At 35.7% G+C, this 26069-nt stretch overlaps 1 protein-coding gene across 1 annotated transcript in view; it reads right to left on the bottom strand.

Moving 5' to 3' along the window:
* The window catches only part of LOC128664991 (V-type proton ATPase subunit S1-like), a 97151-nt gene extending 71504 nt beyond the window's left edge, over window positions 1-25647 (bottom strand). The window contains exons 1-3 of the mRNA XM_053719768.1: window positions 25504-25647; window positions 8894-9020; window positions 7947-8015 (exon numbers count right to left, since the gene is read on the bottom strand). Coding sequence (XP_053575743.1) covers window positions 7947-8015; window positions 8894-9020; window positions 25504-25604 — 297 coding nt within the window. The 5' untranslated portion in view covers window positions 25605-25647. The remainder of the gene's footprint in view (window positions 1-7946; window positions 8016-8893; window positions 9021-25503) is intronic.
* Between the last annotated feature and the right edge of the window lie 422 nt (window positions 25648-26069).

Below are 26069 nucleotides of genomic sequence, written 5' to 3'. Positions count from 1 at the left end.
AACTACCTTTCCTTAGAAGTAACATGCTAGGCCTTCACTAATCTTCTTATACATAACTTCTTTTTCCTACCTTCTGGCTGTTCCCCCATTAATTTGCATTATACCTGAGCTTTAGCTACCATAGCCTATTCTATATTAAAAACTGAGGTCATTCTCATTTCAACTCTACATTCTCTAACATATTATTCATGGTCTTCTTATTTAAATTGCTCACAGAATACAATTTATCAGCTAAATTTACCTTACACCATAGAGCGAAATTTGTATCCTCATTTCATTGTATACCAATATGTTACCTAAGATACCTATGATTCATAGATTGTTGATCCATACTGTTTGTTCATGAAGATATTATTCTTTATTTTGCTCTAGAACTTAACTGACCAATAGAATGTTGAGTTGTTGTTTCTCTGATTTCTGTATATTTTTGAAACCTCAATAAAAATATTAAAAAAAATAAATAAAAAAAAAATAAAATAAACAGCCTTATGCTGAAAAATTAATCCACAACCCAAAATATAAGTTATTCTCATGAAGAAAAAAAAAAAAACTTAAAACATCAGCAGAAGAATAAAACTGAAACAGCTGCCTGAAGAACTTCTAAAAAAACTGCTTCTGAAGAAACAAATACATCAAAACAGTAGAATTTAGTAAATGTATGCAAAGAGGACCAAGTTGCCGCTTTGCAAATCTGATCAACTGAAGCTTCATTCTTAAAAGCCCACGAAGTGGAGACTGATCTAGTAGAATGAGCTGTAATTCTCTGAGGTGGGGCCTGACCCGACTCTAAATAAGCTTGATGATCAGATGAATCAAAGACTTTAAGCAAGAAGCCAAGGAAATAGCAGAAGCCTTCTGACCTTTCCTAGAACCAGAGTATATAACAAATAGACTAGAAGTCTTTCTGAAATCTTTAGTAGCTCCAACATAATATTTCAAAGCTCTCACCACATCCAAAGAATGTAAGGATTTTTCCAAAGAATTCTTAGGATTAGGACACAAGGAAGGGACAACAATTTCTCTACTAATGTTAGAATTCACAACCTTAGGTAAGAACTTAAATGAAGTCCGCAAAACCGCCTTATCCTGATGAAAAATCAGAAAAGGAGATTCACAAGAAACAGCAGAAAGCTCAGAAACTCTTCTCGCAGAAGAGATGGCCAAAAGGAACAACACTTTCCAAGAAAGTAGTTTAATGTCCAAAGAGTGCATAGGCTCAAATGGAGGAGCCTGTAATGCCCTCAAAACCAAATTAAGACTCCAAAGAGGAGAAATTGATTTAATGACAAGCTTAATACGAACTAAAGCCTGTACAAAACAGTGAATATCAGGAAGAGTAGCAATCTTTCTGTGAAATAAAACAGAAAAAGCAGAGATTTGTCCTTTCAAGGAACTTGCAGACAAACCCCTATCCAAACCATCCTGGAGAAACTGTAAAATTCTAGGAAATCTAAAAGAATGCAAAGAGAATTTATGAGAAGAACACCATGAAATGTAAGTCTTCCAAACTCGATAATACATATTCCTAGAGACAGATTTACAAGCTTGTAACATTGTATTAATTACTGAGTCAGAGACACCACTACGACTTAGCACTAAGCGTTCAATTTCCATACCTTCAAATTTAATGATTTGAGATCCTGATGGAAAAACGGACCTTGAGACAGTAGGTCCGGCCTTAACGGAAGTGGCCAAGGTTGGCAACTGGACATTTGAACAAGATCCGCATACCAAAACCTGTGGGGCCATGCTGGAGCCACCAACAACACAAATGATTGTTCCATGATGATTTTGGAGATCACTCTTGGAAGAAGAACTAGAGGCGGGAAGATATAAGCAGGTTGATAACACCAAGGAAGTGTCAGCGCATCCACTGCTTCTGCCTGAGAATCCCTGGACCTGGACAGGTATCTGGGAAGTTTCTTGTTTAGATGAGAAGCCATCAGACCTATTTCTGGAAGACCCCACATCTGAACAATCTGAGAAAACACATCCGGATGGAGAGACCACTCCCCTGGATGTAAAGTCTGATGGCTGAGATAATCCGCTTCCCAATTGTCTACACCTGGGATATGAACCGCAGAAATTAGACAAGAGCTGGATTCCGCCCAAACAAGTATCCAAAATACTTCTTTCATAGCTTGGGGACTGTGAGTCCCACCCTGATGATTAGCATATGTCACCGTTGTAATATTGTCTGTCTGAAAACAAATGAACGGTTCTCTCTTCAACAGAGGCCAAAACTGAAGAGCTCTAAGAATTGCACGGAGTTCTAAAATATTGATTGGTAATCTCGCCTCTTGAGATTTCCAAACCCCTTGTGCTGCCAGAGATCCCCAGACAGCTCCCCAACCTGAAAGACTCGCATCTGTTGTGATCACAGTCCAGGTTGGCTGAACAAAAGAGGCCCCTTGAACTAAACGCTGGTGATTTAACCACCACGTCAGAGAGTGTCGAACATTGGGATTTAAGGATATTAATTGTGATATCTTTGTATAATCCAGGCACCATTGATTCAGTATTCAAAGCTGGAGAGGTCTCATGGGAAAACGAGCAAAAGGAAATCGCGTCCGATGCTGCAGTCATGAGGCCTAAAACTTCCATGCACATAGCCACTGAAGGGAATGACTGACACTGAAGGTGCCGACATGCTGCAACCAATTTCAAACGTCTCTTGTCTGTTAGAGACAGAGTCATGGACACTGAATCTATCTGGAAACCTAAAAAGGTGACCTTTGTCTGAGGAATCAAGAAACTTTTTGGTAAATTAATCCTCCAACCATGTTTTCGAAGAAACAACACTAGTTTATTTGTGTGAGATTCTGCAGAACGTAAAGACTGAGCTAGTACCAAGATATCATCCAAATAAGGAAACACCGCAATACCCTGTTCTCTGATTACAGAGAGAAGGGCACCCAGAACCTTTGAAAAGATTCTTGGAGCTGTTGCTAGGCCAAATGGAAGAGCAACAAATTGGTAATGCTTGTCTAGAAAAGAGAATCTCAGGAAATGATAATGTTCTGGATGAATCGGAATATGAAGGGAAGCATCCTGCAAGTCTATTGTAGACATATAATGTCCTTGCTGAACAAAAGGCAGAATAGTACTTAGTCACCCTCTTGAAAGTGGGTACTCTTACATAACTATTCAAAATTTTCAGATTCAGAACTGGTCTGAATGAATTTTCTTTCTTTGGGACAATGAATAGATTTGAATAAAACCCCAGACCTTGTTCCTGAAAAGGAACCGGCATGATTACCCCTGAAACCTCCAGGTCTGAAACACACTTCAGGAAAGCCTGAGCTTTTACTGGATTTACTGGGATGTGTGAGAAAAAATCTTCTCACAGGAGGTCTTACTCTGAATTCTATTCGGTACCCCTGAGAGACAATGCTCTGAATCCATTGATTTTGGACAGAATTTGCCCAAACATCCTTGAAAAACCTTAATCTGCCCCTACCAGCTGAGCTGGAATGAGGGCTGCACCTTCATGCGGACTTAGGGGCTAACTTTGGTTTCTTAAAAGGCTTGGATTTATTCCAATTTGAGGAAGGCTTCCAATTGGAAACAGTTTCCTTGGGGGAAGGATTAGGTTTTTGTTCCTTATTTTGACGAAAAGAACGAAAATGATTAGAAGACTTAGATTTACCCTTAGGTTTTTTATCCTGAGGCAAAAAAACTCCCTCCCCCCCAGTAACAGCTAAATTAATAGAATCCAACTGAGAACCAAATAAATTATTACCTTGGAAAGAAAGATAGTAATCTAGACTTAGATGTCATATCAGCATTCCAAGATTTAAGCCACAAAGCTCTTCTAGCTAAAATAGCTAAAGACATGAATCTAACATCAATTTTGATAATATCAAAAATTGCATCACAAATAAAATGATTAGCATGTTGTAGTAAACGAACAATGCTATATAAGTCAGAATCCAATTCTTGCTGCGCTAAATTCTCCAACCAAAAAGTTGAAGCAGCTGCAACATCAGCCAAAGAAATTGCAGGCCTAAGAAGATGACCTTAATATAAATAGGCTTTCCTTAGATAAGATTCAAGCTTCCTATCTAAAGGATCTTTAAAGGAAGTACTATCTTCCATAGGAATAGTGGTTCATTTAGCAAGATTAGAAATAGCCCCATCAATTTTGGGGATCTTTTCCCAAAACTTTATTGAAATTGCTAGTAAAGGATACAATTTTTAAATCTTGCAGAATGATTAAAAGGAGTACCCGGCTTAATCCATTCCTTAGAAATCATAACAGAAATAGCATCAGGAATAGGAAAAAACCTCTGGAGTAACCACAGGAGGTTTAAAAACAGAATGTAAACGTTTACTGGTTTTAATATCAAGAGGACTAGCTTTTTCAATATCCAAAGTAATTAACACTTCTTTTAACAAAGAACGCATATGCTCCATTTTAAATAAATAAGTAGATTTGTCAGTGTCAATATCTGAGGAAGGATCTTCTGAATCAGATAGATCCTCATCAGAGGTGGATAATTCATTATGTTGTCGGTCATTTGAAATTTCATCAACTTTATGAGAAGTTTTAAAAGACCTCTTACGCTTATTAGAAGGTGGAAATGCAGACAAAGCCTTCTGAATAGAATCAGTAACAAATTCTTAGGTATAGCATGTACATTAGAAGTTGAAGGAACTGCAACCGGCAATGTACTATTACTGATGGACACACTATCTGCATGTAAAAGTTTATCATGGCAACTAATACAAATGACATTAGGAGAAATAATCTCCACAATTTTACAACAAATGCACTTAGCTTTGGTAGAACCGATGTCAGGCAGCAAAGTTCCAACAGATACTTCTGAGGCAGGATTCGATTGAGATATCTTGTAGAATGTAAAAGAAAAAACAACATATAAAGCAAAATTATCAATTTCCTTATATGACCGTTTCAGGAATGGGAAAAAATGCAAATAGCATAGCCCTCTGACATAGAAAAAGGCAAGAGGCAAACAGCAATGGGGCAAATAAATAATGAAAAGTTTGGCGCCAAGTATGACGCACAACGTAACTTACTAACACTAACGTCACTAACGACGCAACCCTGTGTGAAACCTCTGCGTCAATTACGACGCCGGAAATTACAAACTTGCATCAACGGACGTGCTTTTCACGCCAAAAAATTATTGCGCCAAGAATGATGCAATAAAGTGAAGCATTTGGTGCACCCGCAAGCCTAAGTCAGCCTGCAATTTGAAACAAAGTAGTCAATTGAAAAAAGACTAAACCCCAGGTAAGAAAAATATTTCTTAATATTAATTTTCCCCAAATATGAAACTGACAATCTGCCAAAGGAAATACATGAACCTGACTCATGGCAAATATAAGTACAATACATATATTTAGAACTTTATATAAATGCATAAAGTGCCAAACCATAGCTGAGGTGTCTTAAGCAATAAAAACATACTTACCCAAAGACACCCATCCACATATAGCCGATAGCCAACCCAGTACTGAAAAAGTTATCAGTAGAGGTAATGGTATATGAGAGTATATTGTCGATCTGAAAAGGGAGGTAGGAGATGAATCTCTATGACCGATAACAGAGAACCTATGAAAAAGACCCCCGTTAGGAAAATCATTGCATTCAATACGTGATACTCTCCACGTCCCTCTGACATTCGCTGTACTCTGAGAGGAATCGTGCTTCAAAATGCTGAGAAGCGCATTTTAACATAGAAATCTTAGCACAAACTTGCTTCACCACCTCCATAGGAGGCAAAGTTTGTAAAAACTGAATTGTGGGTGTGGTGAGGGGTGTATTTATAGGCATTTTTAGTTTGGGAAACTTTGCCCCTCCTGGTAGGATTGTATATCCCATACGTCACTAGCTCATGGACTCTTGCCAATTACATGAAAGAAATATATTAACACAACAATGTTGGTTATGCAAAACTAGGGATTGGGTAATAAAATAAAGGGATTATATATCTTTTGAACAATAAAAATTCTGGAGTAGACTGTCCCTTAAAACAATATATGATCCATGGATAATGACTACTGACAACAACATGGAAGGAAGACTTTAGCCCACAATCCTTTTTGTATTGTGTTCATTGCCACAACATTACTGCATATTTCCCTAGGACACAATTTAAACTTGCAACAGATAAACCCAAATTATTTGCATAAATAAAAAGAGAGAAGCGCTCAACCTGGGAACGAACAATAGCATAATAGCTTATTCTATGGCTAGTTACCACCCTAGAAGCAGCCTCTTTTTGCTCAATATGTGCCTTGCACAGAGAAGAACTTTCCTGTAGCATATCAGTCTGATCCTGACTTCATAGTACAGTCCAGCTCTGAAATACCAGGCAATCCGTCTCTGAACAAGAGAAACAGCAAAACCCCAGACGTACGTTTCGGCCTATTGTGGGCCTCGTCAGTGAGGTGCAGCCATATCCCTCTAGGCACACTGAGCAACGGGTCCACGTCTGGATTCCCGCATCACACTTAGGGAGACTTCCCCAGGTGTCATAATTTGCATAAATAAAAAGAGAGAAGCGCTCAACCTGGGAACGAACAATAGCATAATAGCTTGTTCTATGGCTAGTTACCACCCTAGAAGCAACTTCTTTTTGCTCAATATGTGCCTTGCACAGAGAAGAACTTTCCTGTAGCATATCAGTCTGATCCTGACTTCACAGTACAGTCCAGCCCCGAAATACCAGGCTGACCTTACTTGGCGGGATCAGACTGATATACTTCAGGAAAGTTTTCTTCTGTGAAAAGCACACTGGTCTAAAAGAGGCTGCTTCCGGGTGGTAAATCGCCATAGAACAAACCACTGAGCTGTTGTTCGTTCCTGGTAGAGCGCTTCTCTCTTTGTATGCAAATTATTATGAGCCTGGGGAAGTTTCCCTATGGGTGATGGGGGAAACCAGACGTGGACTCCTTGCCCAGTGTGCTTAGAGGAATGTGGCTGCACCTCACTGACGAGGCCCATAGGAGGCCGAAACGATCGTCTGGGGTTGTCAGAGGAGAATTGCCTGGTATTTCGGGGCTGAACTGACCTTACTTGGCAGGATCAGACTGATATTCTTCAGGAAAGTTTTCTTCTGTGAAAAGCACACTGGTCTAAAAGAGGCTGCTTCCGGGTGGTAAATCGCCATAGAACAAGCCACTGAGCTGTTGTTCGTTCCTGGTAGAGCGCTTCTCTCTTTGTATGCAAACCCAAATTATTGTTTAGATTTTAAGTTTACTCCTCTTAAATAAAGAATTCTATTGTGATGTGTTGGACTTGAAATAAAAACTTACAAAGAACAGGACACAAATTTAGAAACTATTTAGCATGGGTGATTTTGGTGGTTGTAGATGTGTAACAGACTTTGGGGGTCAAAGTTAGAAAAAGTTTTTTTTATAGTAAATTATAAGATATGATGAAAATAATGGTATCTTTAGAAAGTCCATTTAATGGAGAGAAAAACTGTATATAATGTGTGAGTACAGTAAATGAGTAAGAGGAAAATTACAACTAAACACAAACACCGCAGAAATGTAAAAATAGTCCTGGTCCCCAACGGTAAGAAAATTAATAAATGGTCTGGTCACTAAAGGGTTAAACAACAAGTCTACTTTGTCCACATATCTCTACCTAATGTTCTGTGTTATCTTATATTTTATGTTGAAGCAAAACAATGGGGATTTTGTTAAAACAACGACAGTGAAAATTCCTGTCATCTCCATACTCAAGTACGGACTGGCTCCACCAAATAAGGATTGAATAACATTTGCTGCATACATTTATTAATCTATTCTAATAATATTCAGACTATGCTGACATGTTAATCTATTGGACAAATACAGAAAAAACACGACAAGGCGTTTGCTTTCCATTTAAGGTTACATCCTTTTAAATAAAAAAAAACAAGACAATTGTTTGTCAACTTTATTTTAGTAACATGGATAGACAGACTTGCCTGTATAATATGCATTGGGTTGTCACTTCCAGAGTCTGCACTGAAGTATGTGAAGTCCTCCATACTAAGCTGCAAAAAAATTTAAAGATTTTTTTTAATTTTTTTTAAACATTTGTGCTTTATTAAAACTAACATTTCACAGTATTGAATAATAAATAGGAGGGGGGGAAATTACAATAAAAACATAAGGGTAATGAGACCATTCAAATTGAAAAGGCAAAGCTAGTTGCCAGAAGGAAGGCAGGATATGGGAGGTATATAACTGCCTAATGCCGAGTCCATATAGTGCACTAAAAATAGTCTGTCATAATAAATAAGAACTGTGTGATACAATGCTAATTTGACCAAGTTTTTAATTTTTAAGTGAAGAAAATCAATAAGGTTAAATAAAGTCAAAAGGAGGCATAAAAACAAACCAATGCAATTACAAACTACTAAGACAAAATATGCAAGCTAAAAGAGAGGGTAAACCTTAAAGGGACATGAAACCCACTTTTTTTTTTCCGTTCATGGTTTAGAAAGAGCATGCGATTTTAAACAACTTTCTAATTTACTTCCATTATCTAATTTGCTTCATTCTCTTGATATTCTTTGCTGAAAAGCATATCTAGCTAGTCTCAGTAGCTGCCGATTGGTGGATGCACATAGATGCCTCGTGTGATTGGCTCACCCATGTGTGTACTATTTCTTCAACAAAGGATATCTAAACAATGAAACAAATTAGATAATAGAAGTAAATTGGAATGTTGTTTAAAATTGTATTTTCTACATTAATCATGAAAGAAAAATTTTGGGTTTAGTGTCCCTTTAAATTAAGTGATATTAATATTTATGATTTGATCTATTCAGTATTATTTAGAGGTGATAAGTAATGGGTGGGGGCGTATTTTGCCCAATGGTGGAAAGGGAGTAGAGAAGAATATACTAAATTATACAAGGTTACATACTGTGTCCTGGAGAAACATAACAACATTCTTGGGCTCCCGTGTAATTGCTGTTTGCAGCAACATCCGCAGTTCATGATCCGAAGTTATGTGACCATCAATTATAGCTGGTGTGGATTCCCACATTGAGCTGAAAAAAAAAAAACAAACAAACAAAAAAACAATAAAAATCTATTGCATCTGGAGCAACTTTCACTATACACAGTCATATAAATAATGCAAGTATCCTCAAGAGCCTGGTTATCATTAAATTCTTATTGTAGCTTTGTATCTAATTAAAATAAAGTTCTCTAATATCTATACACTTGGTACAGTTGCATTAAGTGGCTTTTACTACATATGGGACTTGCTTACGGGTTTTGTTAACCAACTAATTAGAGGACACATTTGGGGGTGTTGCAAATTTGGTGTTAAAAAATTATTTTGCAAATGAAGTAAAATCTTGTAGCATTATAAAAACGGAGTACAAAACATTAAAGTGACAGTAAAGTCAAATTAAAGTTTCATGATTCAGATAGAGCATGCAATTTTAAACAACTTTCCAATTTACTTCTGTTTATCAAATTTGCTTTGTTGTCTTAGTAATATTTATTGAATATTAAAACTTGGTAGGCTCATGAGAGCTCAAGAGTGGGCACAATCTTTAGTACTGTATGGAAGCAATGTTTTGCAACATTATTTTTAGCTTTGTTATACAATGTTGCAAAACTTTGCTGCCATAGAGTACTAAAGACTTGTGCACACTCCTAAACTCTTCTAAGCCAACCTAGTTTTGCTCTTCAATAAATGATAGCAAAAGATCAAAGCAAATTGGAAAGTTTTTAAATTGCATGCTCTTTCTGACTCATGAAAGTTTAATTTTGTGGTGTGCAATCTCAATATAGAAACTATTACAATATTGCCCTCTTCATAGTTCATGATCTATTGAATTAACAATGAATCCCAAGGTCACATTATAATACCAATAAAATAGAGAAGTAGCCCTCCTAGAAGCTCCACATATTGCAGGACAGTCATCATTTGAGATCTCCCCAGCATTGTCTTCCACCGCTTCCTTATTCATTTTCTAGTTTCACAAACTGAACCAACCTAGTCAAACACAATCTCTCTCTCTCTATATAGCTCAAGTCAGACTTGAAAAAGGAAGACGTTCTTCAGAAAGCTTGTCCTCTTATAAAATGTATAGTTAGTCCAATAAAAAAAAAAGTATTATTGCTCAATGCAATACTCTTGTTATTTTGATATCTAAATCTCTGGACTAACATGGCTACTCCAGTCTATCTATCTATCTATCTATACACACACACACACTGTATATAAAATATAAGGAGCATCTAACTATGTGATATTATTCTGTTACTGGTCCAACCCTACTTTTTAAAAATAACTGGATGTAAGGGGGAGCCTGGTTGGCACATGTGCCTGAGTTTAGCAATCCAGGGTAAAGTCTGATTGATCTGTAGGAGCAGGAGTGGTTCTGGTGTGTGTGAGTGCAATAATTTCTATCCATTTCAGCTTTTAATTTAAATTTTCCCCTATGTGCGCCATATACCCAAGTAGAGAAAAGGCCTTACACATCTATGACTATTAACCCTATTAAAAATGGGGGTGCTACAATGACTGATGAGTTTCCCTTAAGACTTAAAGGGAAACTGAACCCACATTTTTTCTTTCGTGATTCAGATAGAGCAGACAATTTCAAGCAACTTTCTAAATTACTCCTATTATCAATTTTTCTTTGTTCTTTTGCTATCTTTATTTGAAAAAGGCATCTAAGCTAAGGACCCAGACAATTTTGGATCAGAACCCTGGACATCACTTGTTTATTGGTGGGTGAATTTATCCACCCATCAGCAAGAACAACCCAGGTTGGTCACAAAAAATGGGCCGGCATTTAAACTTACATTCTTGCTTTCCAAATAAAGATACCAGGAGAATGAAAAAAAAATTGATAATAGGAGTAAATTAGAAAGTTGCTTAAAATGACATGCTCCATCTGAATCTCGAAAGAACATTTTTGGGTTCAGTGTCCCTTTAATACTGCTCATTGCCATGAAGGGTTTGAGAAGGAGGGGGGATTGAGACATAAATGAGGGCCGGAAGGAAGGAGGGAGGGACAGAGGCCCCAGTTTAGGAGAATCAGAAAGCAGGTTGTATTGTAAAGTAATAAAATAGTTATTTATAAGCTGTGGTCTGCTCGGTGCCTTCAAAATATAACACTATACAAAGCAATTCCCCTATCCATTATAAAACCCCTTTACTCTTAAATAAGCAATATCAGCTTTTTTCAATTTTGTTGCAGCTGAGTCTGAGCCATATCACTCTTTGCACAAAGGACCCCTGGCTAGTAAACTAATTAAATCTTAGTCTGCAGATTTAAATATATGTTGTGGCAGTTTAGATCAGAATATTAATGAAGTTATAGATTTCACAGGTTTCAAATATTTTAAAAATGGAATTCAACAGATAAGGAAAACGGCAGCCGTGGTTTTATCAGGCTTTTTGCAAGAATGGAAGAAGCATTCATATCTAAAGAAAATGCTGAATTCCAACATTTTCATTGATACATAACTTTAAAATAAAAATTAAAAAAGAATATATTATATTTTATAGCATATCATTGGCATAGATGCACACAGCTAGGTTTAAAAGCATAAGAATACAGAATTTGGCTCAGGAATCACTTCACTTTCTCCTTAACTACAGCAAACACAATGAAAATTCCCAAGGGTGTAAAAACTAATTGTAACCAGCCATAAACACTTTGAGGCAGTTAAAGGGACAGTTTACTCAAAAATTTTCTCCCCTTTAATTTGTTCCCAATGATCCACTTTACCTGCTGGAGTGTATTAAATTGTTTACAAGTAGCTCCTTTACCCTTATATTGGCATTTGAAATTGTTAATTTAGCATGTGGTATCCCCACCTATTCTGAAAGTTTGTGGCCGCGCGTACCAGCTATAGATAAGCTTTGTAAACACAGCCAGCAGAAGAAATTACACTCTCAGTGTGATAAAGCAGAGATAAGGTAATAAAATGTTGATTTTCCATTGTTCTCTCAAAGTATTGGTGATTGTTTTAAGGACAGATATAAGATAAAGAAGCAGGTATATGTGCACAATGTGATACAGTAATGAGATCTGATTATACCTACAAGCTCAACCTATTTTATTAGGCTGTGGCTTCAAAACACAAAATCAGAGCTTTAATATACAGAAATAAACCTTAAAAAGCTCATTTTCATACATTTTTTACTCTGCAGTTAGTAAAAAAAGCAATTGTAAACACATTAAGGGAAAAACTATTTTACAGTATATTGTCCCTTTAATCCCAGACCTGGCTGGGTGCAAAAGTCCAATAGGAGAAATCAAACACAATTATCAACCACCACATAGAATAGGCAGCACTCACTTGAATGTACACAGCTAGGGCTACATGCATAAAAGTGAAGATTTTGTTATACTTTTTCTCATATTTGCAGGATTTCATGATGCACAACATGGATTTCAAGCAGATAGGTAAACTACCTTGAGAAGTTTGATGATCTAGAGTTATTTTGAAGTATAAAACACACAAAAGGCATTAAAAGTAAAAATAGAAGAAAGAAAAAGCATCATCTGACTTTGAAGTGAGGAAGCCTAAGGTATGTTGATGGCATCTCTACTGACCACTGCGTGCAAGTTGGCTAATCAACTTTATAGCCAGCCTGACAAAACAGCAGGTGACCTCACAATGCCAAACAAAGTGTAGGTTTCCAAGGGGGAAATCACAGTTTTTAATTTAAAATATTTCTAAATGTCCAGCCAACTACTGTCATATGATGTAAATTTCCATGGTGTGACCATTTGTCTCTAGGAAGAGAACTGCAACCACTACTGGGTCACACCTATAGTACCAAATAGCTGTCATACTTTAAAAATAGATCTATACTCACTCATTATCATCACCAACACATTTATTTATAAGGTGCCAACTTAGACTAAACTATTGCATTTGGTATATGATTTTAAAATAAGCAGACTGTTCCATGAACCATAAAAGGGATAAAATAAAAATCTCACCTGCGAGTTACCATCTGCTGCAAAACAAATGATGTAACGGATGAGTTTACGTGCTAAATAAAATTACAAGGGGATTTTGTTTCACTTATTTTATTTCTACCCATAGCTATATATAGGTTAGCAATCAAGGTTTTTAGAAGGTTTCTTAGCAAAACTGGAAGGATATGGAAGAAAACTAAAATGTATAACTCTGCTAAGAAATATGAGCGATTAGTTTAGTTTCAAATATCAAGCTAAGGACCAAATAAAGTCCACAATATCAAGCACACCGTAAATTATCACCAACACATCAAAGTTGAGGTCTGTGTCTTTTTATTCATCTTGAAAAAAAGACCCAGGCTGTTTTTAGCAACTGGGTTGTAGCACATGAGCAGGGAGCTCCTTGTGTTGTAGGTAGGGTTGCCACCTCAGCCATGTTTTCCTGGACACTTATAAGTTATACATACTGCAGGCTGTGAAGGCAGGAACATGAATTTCAATCCTGGACAGCACACAAATAGTGACACTAAACAGCACTATTCATGTTCCTCTCTGGACACCCTGCAGCATGTATAACTCATAAGTGTTCAGGAAAACATGGCTGAGGTGGCAACCCTAGATGTAGGTAACTTTCACAGCCCCTCCCCTGAACCATTTCAGGCAGAGCGCAATAGCTAGCATATGCAAATTAGCAAATAAAAACTTGATTAAAAGGGTTAATACATTACTGGAGGAAAGCAGGTTTCACACACAGTAACAGGGGCCATGATTTCAAGTTGAAAGATTGCAGGATCAGTAATAATTTGTCAAAGCACTTCTTTGCCTAAAGGGGGATTAATGCATTAAAGGGACACTGAACCCACATTTTCTTTTGTGATTCAGATAGAGCATGACATTTTAAGCAACTTTCTAATTTACGCCTATTATCAATTTTTCTTCGTTCTCTTGCTATCTTCATTTGAAAAAGGCGGCATCTAAGCTTTTTTTTTTCAGTTCAGACCTCTGGACAGCACTTGTTTATTGGTGGATGAAATTATCCACCAATCAGCAAGCACAACCCAAGTTGTTCATCAAAAATGGGCCGGCATCAAAACTTACATTCTTGCATTTCAAATAAAGATACCAAGAGACTGAAGAAAATATGATAATAGGAGTAAATTAGAAAGTTGCTTAAAATGTCATGCTCTATCTGAATCACGAAAGAAAAAATTTGGGTTCAGTTTCCCTTTAAGTCTTAAGGGAAACTGAGGGTAATTCAATAAAAAAAAAAACCAATTTCCAATATTTCACCTGCTTGCCTTTATTCCATATTAACCCCTTAATGACTGAGGAGGTGCAGGGTACGTCCTCAAAAAAAAAAGGCAGTTAACGCCTGAGGACGTACCCTGCACGTCATCGGTGTGGAAAGCAGCTGGAAGCGATCCTGCTCGCTTCCAGCTGCTTTCCGGTTATTGCAGTGATGCCTCGATATGGAGGCATCCTGCAATAACCTTTTTAAGCCATCCGGTGCAGAGAGAGACACTCTATGGCCCTCTCTGCACCGGAGATCGTGGCTCACTGCGTTGGTGGGTGGGAGCCGGACCGAGAGGCGGGTGGCGGCCATCGATGGCCCTGGTGATGTGGAGGGGGGCATGATCGTGGGCGGGGATGGCCGGGGGCGCGCACGGACGCGCGCGTGCACAGGGAGGGAGCGGGTGGGAACCGCTACGCTACAGAAAATGTAATAATAAAAAAAATGTTAAAAAATGTCTAAAAGTAAAAAAAAAAAAAAACAACGATCAGCAAGGTGGGGGTTTGTCTGTGTAGGGGGGGGGGAAGCTACACTACAGAAAAAAAACCAAACAAACAAAAAAAAAGTACTTTTCTTTGCAAGCTGGGTACTGGCAGACAGCTGCCAGTACCCAAGATGGCCCCCAATAAGGCAGAGGGGAGGGTTAGAGAGCGGTTTTGGGGGGGGATCAGGGAGGTTGGGGGCTAAGGGGGGATCCTACACAGTAGCATATGTAAATATGCTAAAAAAAAAAAAAAACCTTTTATTTTAGTACTGGCAGACTTTCTGCCAGTACTTAAGATGGCGGGGACAATTGTGGGGTGGGGGAGGGAAGGGAGCTGTTTGGGAGGGATCAGGGGGTGGGATATGTCAGGTGGGAGGCTGATCTTTACACTAAAGCTAAAATTAACCCTGCAAGCTCCCTACAAACTCCCTAATTAACCCCTTCACTGCTAGCCATAATACACGTGTGAGGCGCAGCAGGATTTAGCGGCCTTCTAATTACCAGAAAGCAACGCCAAAGTCATATATGACTGCTATTTCTGAATAAAGGGGATCCCAGACAAGCATTTACAACCATTTGTGCCATAACTGCACAAGCTGTTTGTAAATTATTTCAGTGAGAAACCTAAAATTGTGAAAAATTTAACTTTTTTTTTTTTAATTTGATTGCATTTGGCGGTAAAATGGTGGCATGAAATATACCAAAATGGGCCTAGATCAATACTTTGGGTTGTCTACTACACTACACTAAAGCTAAAATTAACCCTACAAGCGCCCTAAAAGCTCCCTAATTAACCCCTTAACTGCTGGGCATAATACACTTGTGGTGCGCAGTGGCATTTAGCGGCTTTCTAATTACCAAAAAGCAACGCCAAAGCCATATATGTCTGCTATTTCTGAACAAAGGGGATCTCAGAGAAGAATTTACAGCCATTTATGCCATAATTGCACAAGTTGTTTGTAAATAATTTCAGTGAGAAACCGAAAGTTTGTGAAAAAATTTGTGAAAAAGTGAACGATTTTTTGTATTTGATCGCATTTGGCAGTGAAATGGTGGTATGAAATATACCAAAATTGGCCTAGATCAATACTTTGGGATGTCTACTAAAAAAAAAATATATACATGTCAAGGGATATTCAGGGGTTCCTGAAAGATATTAGTGTTCTAATGTAACTAGCGCTAATTTTGGAAAAAAGTGGTTTGGAAATAGCAAAGTGCTACTTGTATTTATGGCCCTATAACTTGCAAAAAAAAGCAGAGAACATGTAAACATTGGGTATTTCTAAACTCAGGACAAAATTTAGAAACTATTTAGCATGGGTGTTTTTGGTGGTTGTAGATATGTAACAGATTTTGGGGGTCAAAGTTAGAAAGTGTGTTTTTTTTCCATTTTTCCCTCATATTTTATAAAAATTTTTATAGTAAATTATAAGATATGATGAAAATAATGGTATATTTAGAAAGTCCATTTAGTGGCGAGAAAAACGGTATATAATATGTGTGGGTACAGTAAATGAGTAAGAAGAAAATTACAACTAAACACAAACACCGCAAAAATTTAAAAATAGCCTTGGTCCCAAACGGACAGAAAATGGAAAAGTGCTGTGGTCATTAAGGGGTTAAAGGGACACTGAACCCATTTTTTTTATTTTGTGATTCAGATAGAGTATGCAATTCTAAGCAACTTTCTAATTTACTCCTATTATCAAATTTTCTTCATTCTCTTGATATCTTTATTTGAAAAGCAAAAATGTAAGTTTAGATGCCAGCCCATTTTTGGTGAACAACCTGGGTTCTTGCTGATTAGTGGATAAATTCACCCACCAATAAACAAGTTCTGTCCACAATTCTGAACCAAAAATGGTCTGGCTCCTTAGCTTAGATGCCTTCTTTTTCAAATAAAGATAGCAAGAGAATAAAGAAAAAATTATAGGAGTAAATTAGAATGTTGCTTAAAATTTTATGCTCTGAATTCCGAAAAAAAAAATTGGGTTCAGTGTCACTTTAAGTAATAAGCATATTATAATTATTATTTTTCATGGAGGTGGCGTGGGCCGCACAAAATTTGGTTGCGGGCTGCCAGTTTGACACCCTTGTTATATACACCATAGGTGGTACAGTGTATCACTTTAAAGTAGGGACACTAAAGTCAAAATTAAAAAAAAAAAAAAAAAAAAAAAAAAAACACTTCCATGTCTCAGAGCAGGCAATTTTAAACAAAAAATACTAATAAATGTTAGATGCGCCTGCTATATGTAATATAGTACCTATAATAATATACAATATATTGTGTAACAACACCATCAATATGTGTGTAGTGTAAAGGTCCAGCACGCATTTGTGGCACTTATCAAGTGCTTTATACTTTGTAAGTATAACCTGTATTGCGTGTATGGAGACCAAGTATCACTGATTGTGCACTATTGTGGCGCCCTCTTCTGTTCTACCTTTATACAATTTTTTAAAACTTTCTAATTTACTTCCATTAAACAAAATATGCACATTCTTTTTATATTTTTTTTTTTTTGAGTCACCAGCTCCTACTGAGCATGTGCAAGACTTCACACAATATACTTATATTCATTTGTGATTGGCTGATGGTTGTCACATGGTACAGGAGGAGTGAAAATTTACTGTATTTACTAGTCCTTTCATTAATTTATTCAGTTCAAAATGACACAGTGCAGCCACACAAATTAAGCGTTGAGGTCAAAATAAGGAGTTGAAAATATATATATATATATATATATATATATATATATATATTTATTTTTTGAGACGTGAAAATTATACGAGATTTAAATTTTATAGTGTCCATAAATAAAATGTTATTGAAACACACAGTCCCTCTCACTGATTTTTTAAATTGCTATAGTTGCTTTTGTGCTATAACAGAAGAGTTGAATATCTGGGACAAAATTCCACTACAATATATGTTGACACAATATACCCATCTCAAAGGAAAGCAACAGGCAGAAAAATCAGATGTAAAGACATGTCTCATCATAGTAGAATTTTCTCGCAAAAATTTAAAAATTAAGACGATGTTGCCACCCAATTACGTGGCTTATTTGCTTGGCATATTTTTAAATTTCATCAAAAAATATTTTTGTGGAAAATAAATTCTCTCTCTTCTTATAGAAATAGGTGCATAATATCCTCAATTTTGCGCCTCGGCCTACAAAACCTAAAATACTTGTGGTAAATAGCAGTAAATTCAAGCAGAAGCTGAAGTAGTTGCACCCTTTTTGTATGTGCATTTCTGTTTATTTACTATGAACATTATTTTCTCAGAGGCAAGTATTAGTTTGTGTTCAGATATTACTTTTTTTCTCTAGAGTAAAGAAAGTCCAGTTTTGCTTGCAGCTCCGCCTCCTTTTGCTGACATATAAACAGACTAAAGCAAGCGACTCCCTGCTTATACAGTACACAACTTGTTTTTATAGACATTGTGTGAATATTAGGACCTTGAAATCACCTTCTTCCTCATACCAGGAAAAGAACTAAATATTTACAGAAAAATAAAAAAAACCTACTAGACACAAAATTCCTTTTGCATATGATTTATATTTAAATAAGAGAATTGAGAAACTGTGGTCGATAAAAACTTAAGAAATGGTGCACATTTAATTGTTAGGTTTTGTATAGCAACTATAATAATAATAAATGTCTCATATTAAAAAAGCACAGAAACACCTTGTAATTACAATACATTTTTGTTGTCCTAATTCCAGATCAGTCAAGTCTAAACATTTTAAAACAAACCTTTTCTTGCTGCAATTGTTTTTAGTAGCCAAACACCATGCACCACTTGCCGTTTTTGAAGGAGCCAATCTGGGCTTCAGTTTGCAGATGACAAGGCTAGCTCAGGTCATTATACTAGTGGAGACTGCATTATTTATCTGCTAAAGCCAATTAGGGATATATATGTATCAGGATTAGCTTTGAGACATTAGCATACCTAAATTATGAATATTAGAAAAGCCAACATATTAAATGAATAATGAGAGTATGTTGTAAAGTTGTTGCACTCTGTATACCTAAACTTTTTTTATATTAATTTCAAATTGTTTAAACAAAAAGGTAACAGAGCTCTGTATTAAAAACATTGGAAACAGTCTTATTTAAAGGGACATTCTAGTCCAAAACTTTCTTTCATGCTTTAGAAAGAGCATGCTATTTTAAACAGTTTTCTAATTTGCTTCATTCTCGTGATATACTTGGTTGAAAAGCATATCTAGATATGCTCAGTATCTGCTGATTGGTGACTGCACATAGATGCCTCTTGCTATTGGCTCACCCATGTGCATTGCTATTTCTTCAACAAGGGATAGCTAAAGAATTAAGCAAATTAGATAATAGAAGTAAATTGGAATGTTGTTTAAAATTGTATTCTCTATCTGAATCATGAAAGAAATATTTTGGGTTTCATGACCCTTTAACTTAATATTAAGTTTATGTAATCTTACAAAGAAACAAACGGCTGCAACAATACTGAAATAATTTAAATTTTTTATTTATCTATAAATCAGGTCTTGTTCTGGTATTTTTACGTTAAGGGGCAGTATTTTTTGTTTTTGTTTAAAGCAACATGTTAAATGCATTGCAGCACAAACTACTTAAAGGGACTAGGGACATGAAAGCCAAATCTTGTCTTTCATTATTCAGATAGAGCATGTCATTTTAAATAAGTTTACAACTTATTTATATTATATATTTTCTTTAGTTATTTTTATATTCTTTGTTGAAAAGTATACCTAGGTAGGCTTAGAAGTTGATGATAGCTGCACATATATTGATGCATCTTTTCATTGGCTTTCAGCTAATTCCCATTAGTGCTTTGCTGCTCCTTCATCAAAGAATAATAAGAGAATGAAGCAAATTAGATAATAGAAGTAAACTGGAAAGTTGCTTAAAATGATATGATCTATATGAATCATGAAATAAAAATGCTGGGTTTTATTTCCCTTTAACTCTTACCTCCAAAAGTTCTTAGAAGTTTAAAAGGTATAGGAAAGTCAAAATTAAACTTGCATGATTCAGATAGAGCATGTCATTTTAAGACACTTTTAAATTCTCTTCTATTTTCAAATGTGCTTCATTCTCTTAGTATCCCTTGTTAAAAAATGAATATGCACATGTCATACACTAGTTGGAGCTGCTGCTAATTGGTGCCTGCACACATTTGTCTCTTGTGATTGGCTAAAAAGATATTTTCAGCTTCCTGTCAGTAGTGCAATGCTGAGAATGAAGAAAATATGATAATAGAATTAAATTGGAAAGTTGCTTAAAATTGTATGTTCTATCTGATTCATAAAAGAAAATTGGGGTTTACTATCCTTTTACTAAGCTTATAAAATGTATTTAGTGTTTAATTTCCCTTTTATTGAGGCTATTTTCCGCCTCCCTCCAGTCTCCCTCCTAGCTTTCACTGCATTCTAATGTTGTTGACGTATTTGCACGTGTACAGCAACTCTCTTTCAGATACCTGCAGTGTAATCTAAGTTACAAAATGGTGGCACCCATGATTAAAGGGAAGTGAATAAAATGTATTTAGCGTCCCTTTAACTACTGAGACCTAACAACAAGAGTCATATATATCATATTTAAACATAGAATATCAAGACAGTGAAGCAAATTTAATTATTATCCGTTATTTGAACAGCACCCAACAGATTACATGTTCTGATTAACGAAAGTTTAATTTTGACTTTACTGTCCCTTTAAATATTAATAATAAAAAAGTGTGTCCCTTCACCTTAGATATTATACTTGGCACTGTAAGTGATTACATTTACAGATGGACTCAGTTTTCTAGTATATTTATATAAAACAGGGTAGGATTATTTCATTATGCTGTGTAAATGTCACAAAGCACAGCATGTCTGGCGCAAGATGTAAATCATTAAATGATTCAGTTCCATTTTCTTTATGCATAAATATCTTCAGCTTACAGCACATTAATATACTGCAGGAGGTCCCCTCAATTCTCTGTTGGCCAATACAGGAAAAAAAAGAAGCATTTTGTGTTACTTTGCAGCATGTAAACAAGCCAGATATATGGCAGAGTCAGTATTTGTATGGCCTGACCTTTAATAAAAACGCATTAGCTCAGTGGCACCCCAAGAAGGTGCCCCCTACTGATCTTATCAAGTATTTATGATATTTCTGTAACAGACCTTTTCTTTGTTACATCAATAGTCTTAGCATCTCTTGGAATCATCAATATTATAAATGGATAATGATCGTTGTAAGAAAGAAGCAGGAAATGTATTTCTAACCATTAAATGATAAAAGATTTACTTCACAGAATTTCTGCTAAATAATAAGAAGTTACATTAAAACATTTAAGAAAGTAGAACAATTAATCAAATGCCCTAATAAAGTGTTAATCTAAATAATGTTTTAAAATGTTATAAGTACAGCAAAGCAAATGTATTTTAATTAATAACTTTACAATAAAATGTTATTTATTGATCTCAGGCTGGTTATAAATGTAAAATTTCCACACTGTTTCTCATCTGATCACTGTTTTGAAAAAGATCTGCATATAAAATTGTTGTTTTTAAAAGAATTTGAAACTGTAATTTTTGTTGTTGTAAAATGAGCACTGTTCTGCAGTCCAGAAACAAACCCCTTATTTATGTTATCTCTCTTGCTGTGACCAATTAGGAACAGATGTAAATAAGCTCCTACAAATGCAAAGCAATCAATGTTTAATTAGGATAAGGGTTCTGAGTTACACAGAATGCACTCTAGTTCCTCTGGAGGCAGTGGGCAAAAAGTACAATTTTAGGATTTAAATTTACAAGAATAGCAGATACATATTGAAAGTACACTGCATTTCAAGGTGCAGGATTAAGCCTATAAAAGGGGGCATTAAACTCAAAATGTTACTTCCTGTAACTGGATATCCCACTTTAGCAAATGAGGGGGGCCACATTTTCCCCCTTTCACAGTGAGTAAATCTATAAAATAAGCTATTCATGAAGATACTTATAAAATCTATATATTACTTTAAAAAGAAATATCATAGGCTTTACTCATAAAAGCAAACCTGGTATTTTCAAGTGTATTCACTTTGATCTGTAAAATATTTTTCTGCATATTAAAAAGGGACATTCAGGTCAAAATGTAAATGCACAAAGATGAATTGCCTCTTTGAAAAGAAACAAATTTGCAATATACATGTATTGGCAAAAACGCATCTAGTAAAAGTTACCACTATTTTAGTGTTAATATTTTCTCTGCACGTGAAGCATAACTAGATATTGCCGCTCTTCAGAGCCCCAATGGGGCTTGTATGTTGTCAGCAATTAACGAAACAGACTCATTACCTGATAGTACAAGAACCTTAAGCTCTCTGAGCAAGTGCTGTGTTTAAAATGCGGTGCACGGTGAATACTTAAATACACATTCTAAACAGCTATAGTTTTTATTAGAAGCATTTTCCTAATACATATATATATTACAAAAAATGCTCCCATTCAAAATGGATATACATCCACGTGGATTCAAATTTTGGCTGGAATGTGCCTTTAAAAAAATGCAAGGAAATATGAGTAAGGCTTGCGGGCCGAAACGCGTAATACAAGACTAGTGCTTGCTGCTTTACACTGGATTTTATTACCTTGTATCCTGAATAAAATCTATCTATAGCTCTTTGATTGACTCACTGGTTTGTGCCCATATTTTGCTAAGGAAAATATGTGGCCCAATAATCACATAAACTGTAGCAAATTTTTTTTTAGGATGTTTTCTTTCACATTATTTTAAGCATTATATTTTCTGTAACAAATCAGGGTGTCCTCTGTGAGCTTAGCGACAAAAAAGATGACATTTTTAAATTAGACTAGAAATGTATTTTGCTAAACTTTTTCCCCCGCACTGCTGTCTGGCTCTATTTCCTCTATTGCTAACTATGTTGCTCACCAGAAAGTAGAAGGTGAAGATTTACTTTGAGAATACAAGCGTGGTTTGTATTCTTGCTTCATTTTTTAATGGGATTTCAATCCAATATGGCAACTGTATATATTTTCCTGTGACGTTTCAAGCATTGGTCATGTATATCAGGCTGAATTATTAGATAACAACTTGCACAAAATTGTATGAGATGTAATGGAGTGGGGTAATACTGGAAATATGAGATCAGACAAATACTGGAAATTTGAGACTAGACAAATACTGGAGGGCTGAATTGAGTGCCCCTGCATCTCTGCAGAAATAAGTTATAATTAGATGGAAGTTTTCATATTAATGTGAAATTATTTGTAATTTTAAAGCACATAAAAAATGTGTTAACAGAATAAAAGCAAATTTTGTTTTGTGTTATCAACTCTGTAAAGATGGAATAATTGCTAAGAGTAAATATACAAATTTTCCTCAGGAATAGGTAACAAAAAATTGTGTAAGCAGCAGATAACAGGGTCAGAGCAGTTAGACAAATGCACTGACTGTCCCTATGGAATAAAACTACTTCTGTGAAGAACAGAGTAGATTAAACCTGCTGCTGCTACTCATTGTTGATTGCATAACAATCAGATGACATGCCTAGCCGCAGAGGTTAATATATACAATAAAGGGCATTCACAACTATAGAATGCTTGTTATATCCCAGTTATGACTAGCTTAAAGGGACGTTAAAGGGACACTGAACCCAAATTTTTTTCTTTCAAAATTCAGATAGAGCATGGAATTTTAAGCAACTTTCTAATTTACTCCTATTATCAAATTTTCTTCATTCTCTTGGTATCTTTATTTGAAATGCAAGAATGTAAGTTTAGATGCCGGCCCATTTTTGGTGAACAACCTGGGTTGTTCTTGCTGAATAGTGGATAAATTCATCCACTAATAAAAAGAGTGCTGTCCAGAGTACTGAACCAAAAAAAAAAAAGCTTAGATGCCTTCTTTTTCAAATAAAGATAGCAAGAGAACAAAGACAATTTGATAATCGGAGTAAATTAGAAAGTTGCTTAAAATTGCCTGCTCTATCTGAATCATGAAAGAACACATTTGGGTTCAGTGTCCCTTTAAATGCATCTTGCTTTTCTGTAAAATTGTGCTTTGTCCCACACTTCCTAGAGAAGCCAAGAAGCAATACAGGTTATCTGCATATGCGGCAAAGGGCATCAGTCAGCAGTTTGATTTGCAGGATTTGGGAGGTACCAGAATTTGCTTTGTTGCCTCTGAAGGGAGCATGGGACACGCACACAAAAACAAGGGGTGTTTAATGTTATTTCATGATTCATATAGAGCATACAGTTTTAAACAACTTTCCAATGTGTTTCTATTATCAAATTTACTTCCTTTTCTTGTTATCCTTTGCTGAAAAGCAGGAAGGTGAGGTAAGGAGTGTGCACGTGTCTGCAGTACTATATGACAGCATTTTTGCAACAATGTTATATGTAAGCAAGAGCACTAGATGATAGCTATATTCCCTGTCATGTAATTCTCTAGACGTGCAGGCTACCTTATCTAGATTTCTCTTCAACAATGAATTTCAAGAGAATTAAGCAAATTTAATAAAAAATAAATTGGTAACTTTTTCAAAATTGCATGCTCTCACTGGTTTTCAAACCTGTCCTCAGGCCTCCCCAACAGGCCAGGTTTTTTGGGATAACTTTGGATAAGAGCAGGTAAAATAACCATGTTTACTAAGCAGCTGATTATTTCACCAGTACTCCAGTTCAGATATCCTCAAAATGTGGCCTGTTAGGGAGGACTGAGGACAGGTTTGAAAACCAGTGCACTAAACTGAATCATGAAAGAAAATATTGGGGTTTTTATGTTTCTTTAAAGGGACACTTAACCCAAAATTTGTCTTTTCGTGATTCAGATAGAACATGCAATTTTAGACAACTTTCTAATTTACTCCTACTATCAAATTGTCTTCGTTCTCTTGGTATCTTTATTTCAAAAGCAAGGATGCCGGCCCATTTTTGGTGATACAACCTGGGTTGTTACGCTGATTGGACAACACCAATAAACAAGTGCTGTCCAAGGTTCTGAACCAACAATTGGCTGGCTCCTTAGGTAAGATGCCTTCTTTTTCAAATAAAGATAGCAAGAGAACAAAGAAAAATGTATAATAGGAGTAAATTAGAAAGTTGCTTAAAATTGCATGCTCTATATGAAATGAAAGAAAAAAAAAATTGGGTTCAGTGTCTCTTTAAGGTTCTGGCAATACACTTCTCCAACCTGAATATTGTACACATGAACAAACAAACACCTGGTGCAATAAAAATTGAACATTTTTAATATTAGGTACTTTTAGATTAATATTGGCTAAAATTTTACCCAGGGGGGTCAGTAAAAATCATTGTCTCAGAAATATCTGAGACACTGTCATGTTCTTAAAGGAGCACAACAAGACTTTTACTTTTGTACATTAAGTTTAATAAGATACATAACTAGTTCAACAAGAAAAAATATACTTAGCAAAACATTATACTGCAGTCTTGACAGCCGAACATTTAATTATATCAGTCAATCTTTCAGGAATATATATTACAGTTTTCATATTTCTATGACAAAGGCTGTAGATGCCAAGGTTTTGTTTTCTTCTTGTTTTGCAAAAACATAAAAACATACTCATATCAGACATAGAATACTTTTTAATCTTATCTGCATAGTCAATAAAAACCCTCAACCTTTTTATCCTATGCACCTTATTCTAATCCATTCCTCAAGCATGTATCCCCAAAGCTTATTAGCCATATAATTCACTTCCTTTACGTTTTACATGTACTCTCTACACATTATATATATATATGTATATATAGTACCATTGTCTTACTTACCTCTGAGTTGACCACAGCAGTGCAGGTACATGATTTACAGCAATTACTTTTGGAAAAATGTTAAATAAAATGGAGAGACAAAAAGCCAGATTTAGTAGCATGTCTGCAAGAAGGTGAAAACTAAATACTGCTCACAAGCACCAAACTTCAGATGATAAAATAAATCCAGCTAAAGCTGCATCTTCTAGTTAATAGCAACAGACACTCCCTGCCTGTTTAGAGTAAACAAGTACTAGTGTGTATGGCAAAACTAAACCCATCCACCTGAAATCCATTGTCTGTTATTGCAGGGTGACTTCAAATGCTAATTCTGAAAAGCAGGGTCAAAAGTGGCTGAAAGTCAGAAACTCATAGAGCTCAGTTTTATAGTTCCCTCAAAAAGTAGTGGTGAAACGAACACAAATATTCTTTTAAAAGATTGCAAGAATTTTGGTTAATTTTATTTTAGTATTTCAAATACATTTTTTATAATAACAAAATGCTATTTTTTTTATAAAAACACATTTAATTGGTATTAAAGGGACATTAAATGTGCAGTATACACCAATTTTCATTTAACTGCATGT

This window comes from Bombina bombina, chromosome 6, assembly GCF_027579735.1.
Source record: "Bombina bombina isolate aBomBom1 chromosome 6, aBomBom1.pri, whole genome shotgun sequence".
Classification (NCBI taxonomy): Eukaryota; Metazoa; Chordata; class Amphibia; order Anura; family Bombinatoridae; genus Bombina; species Bombina bombina.
The sequence above is the reverse complement of the archived record's forward strand: the minus strand, read 5'-3'. Positions and strand labels throughout refer to the sequence as shown.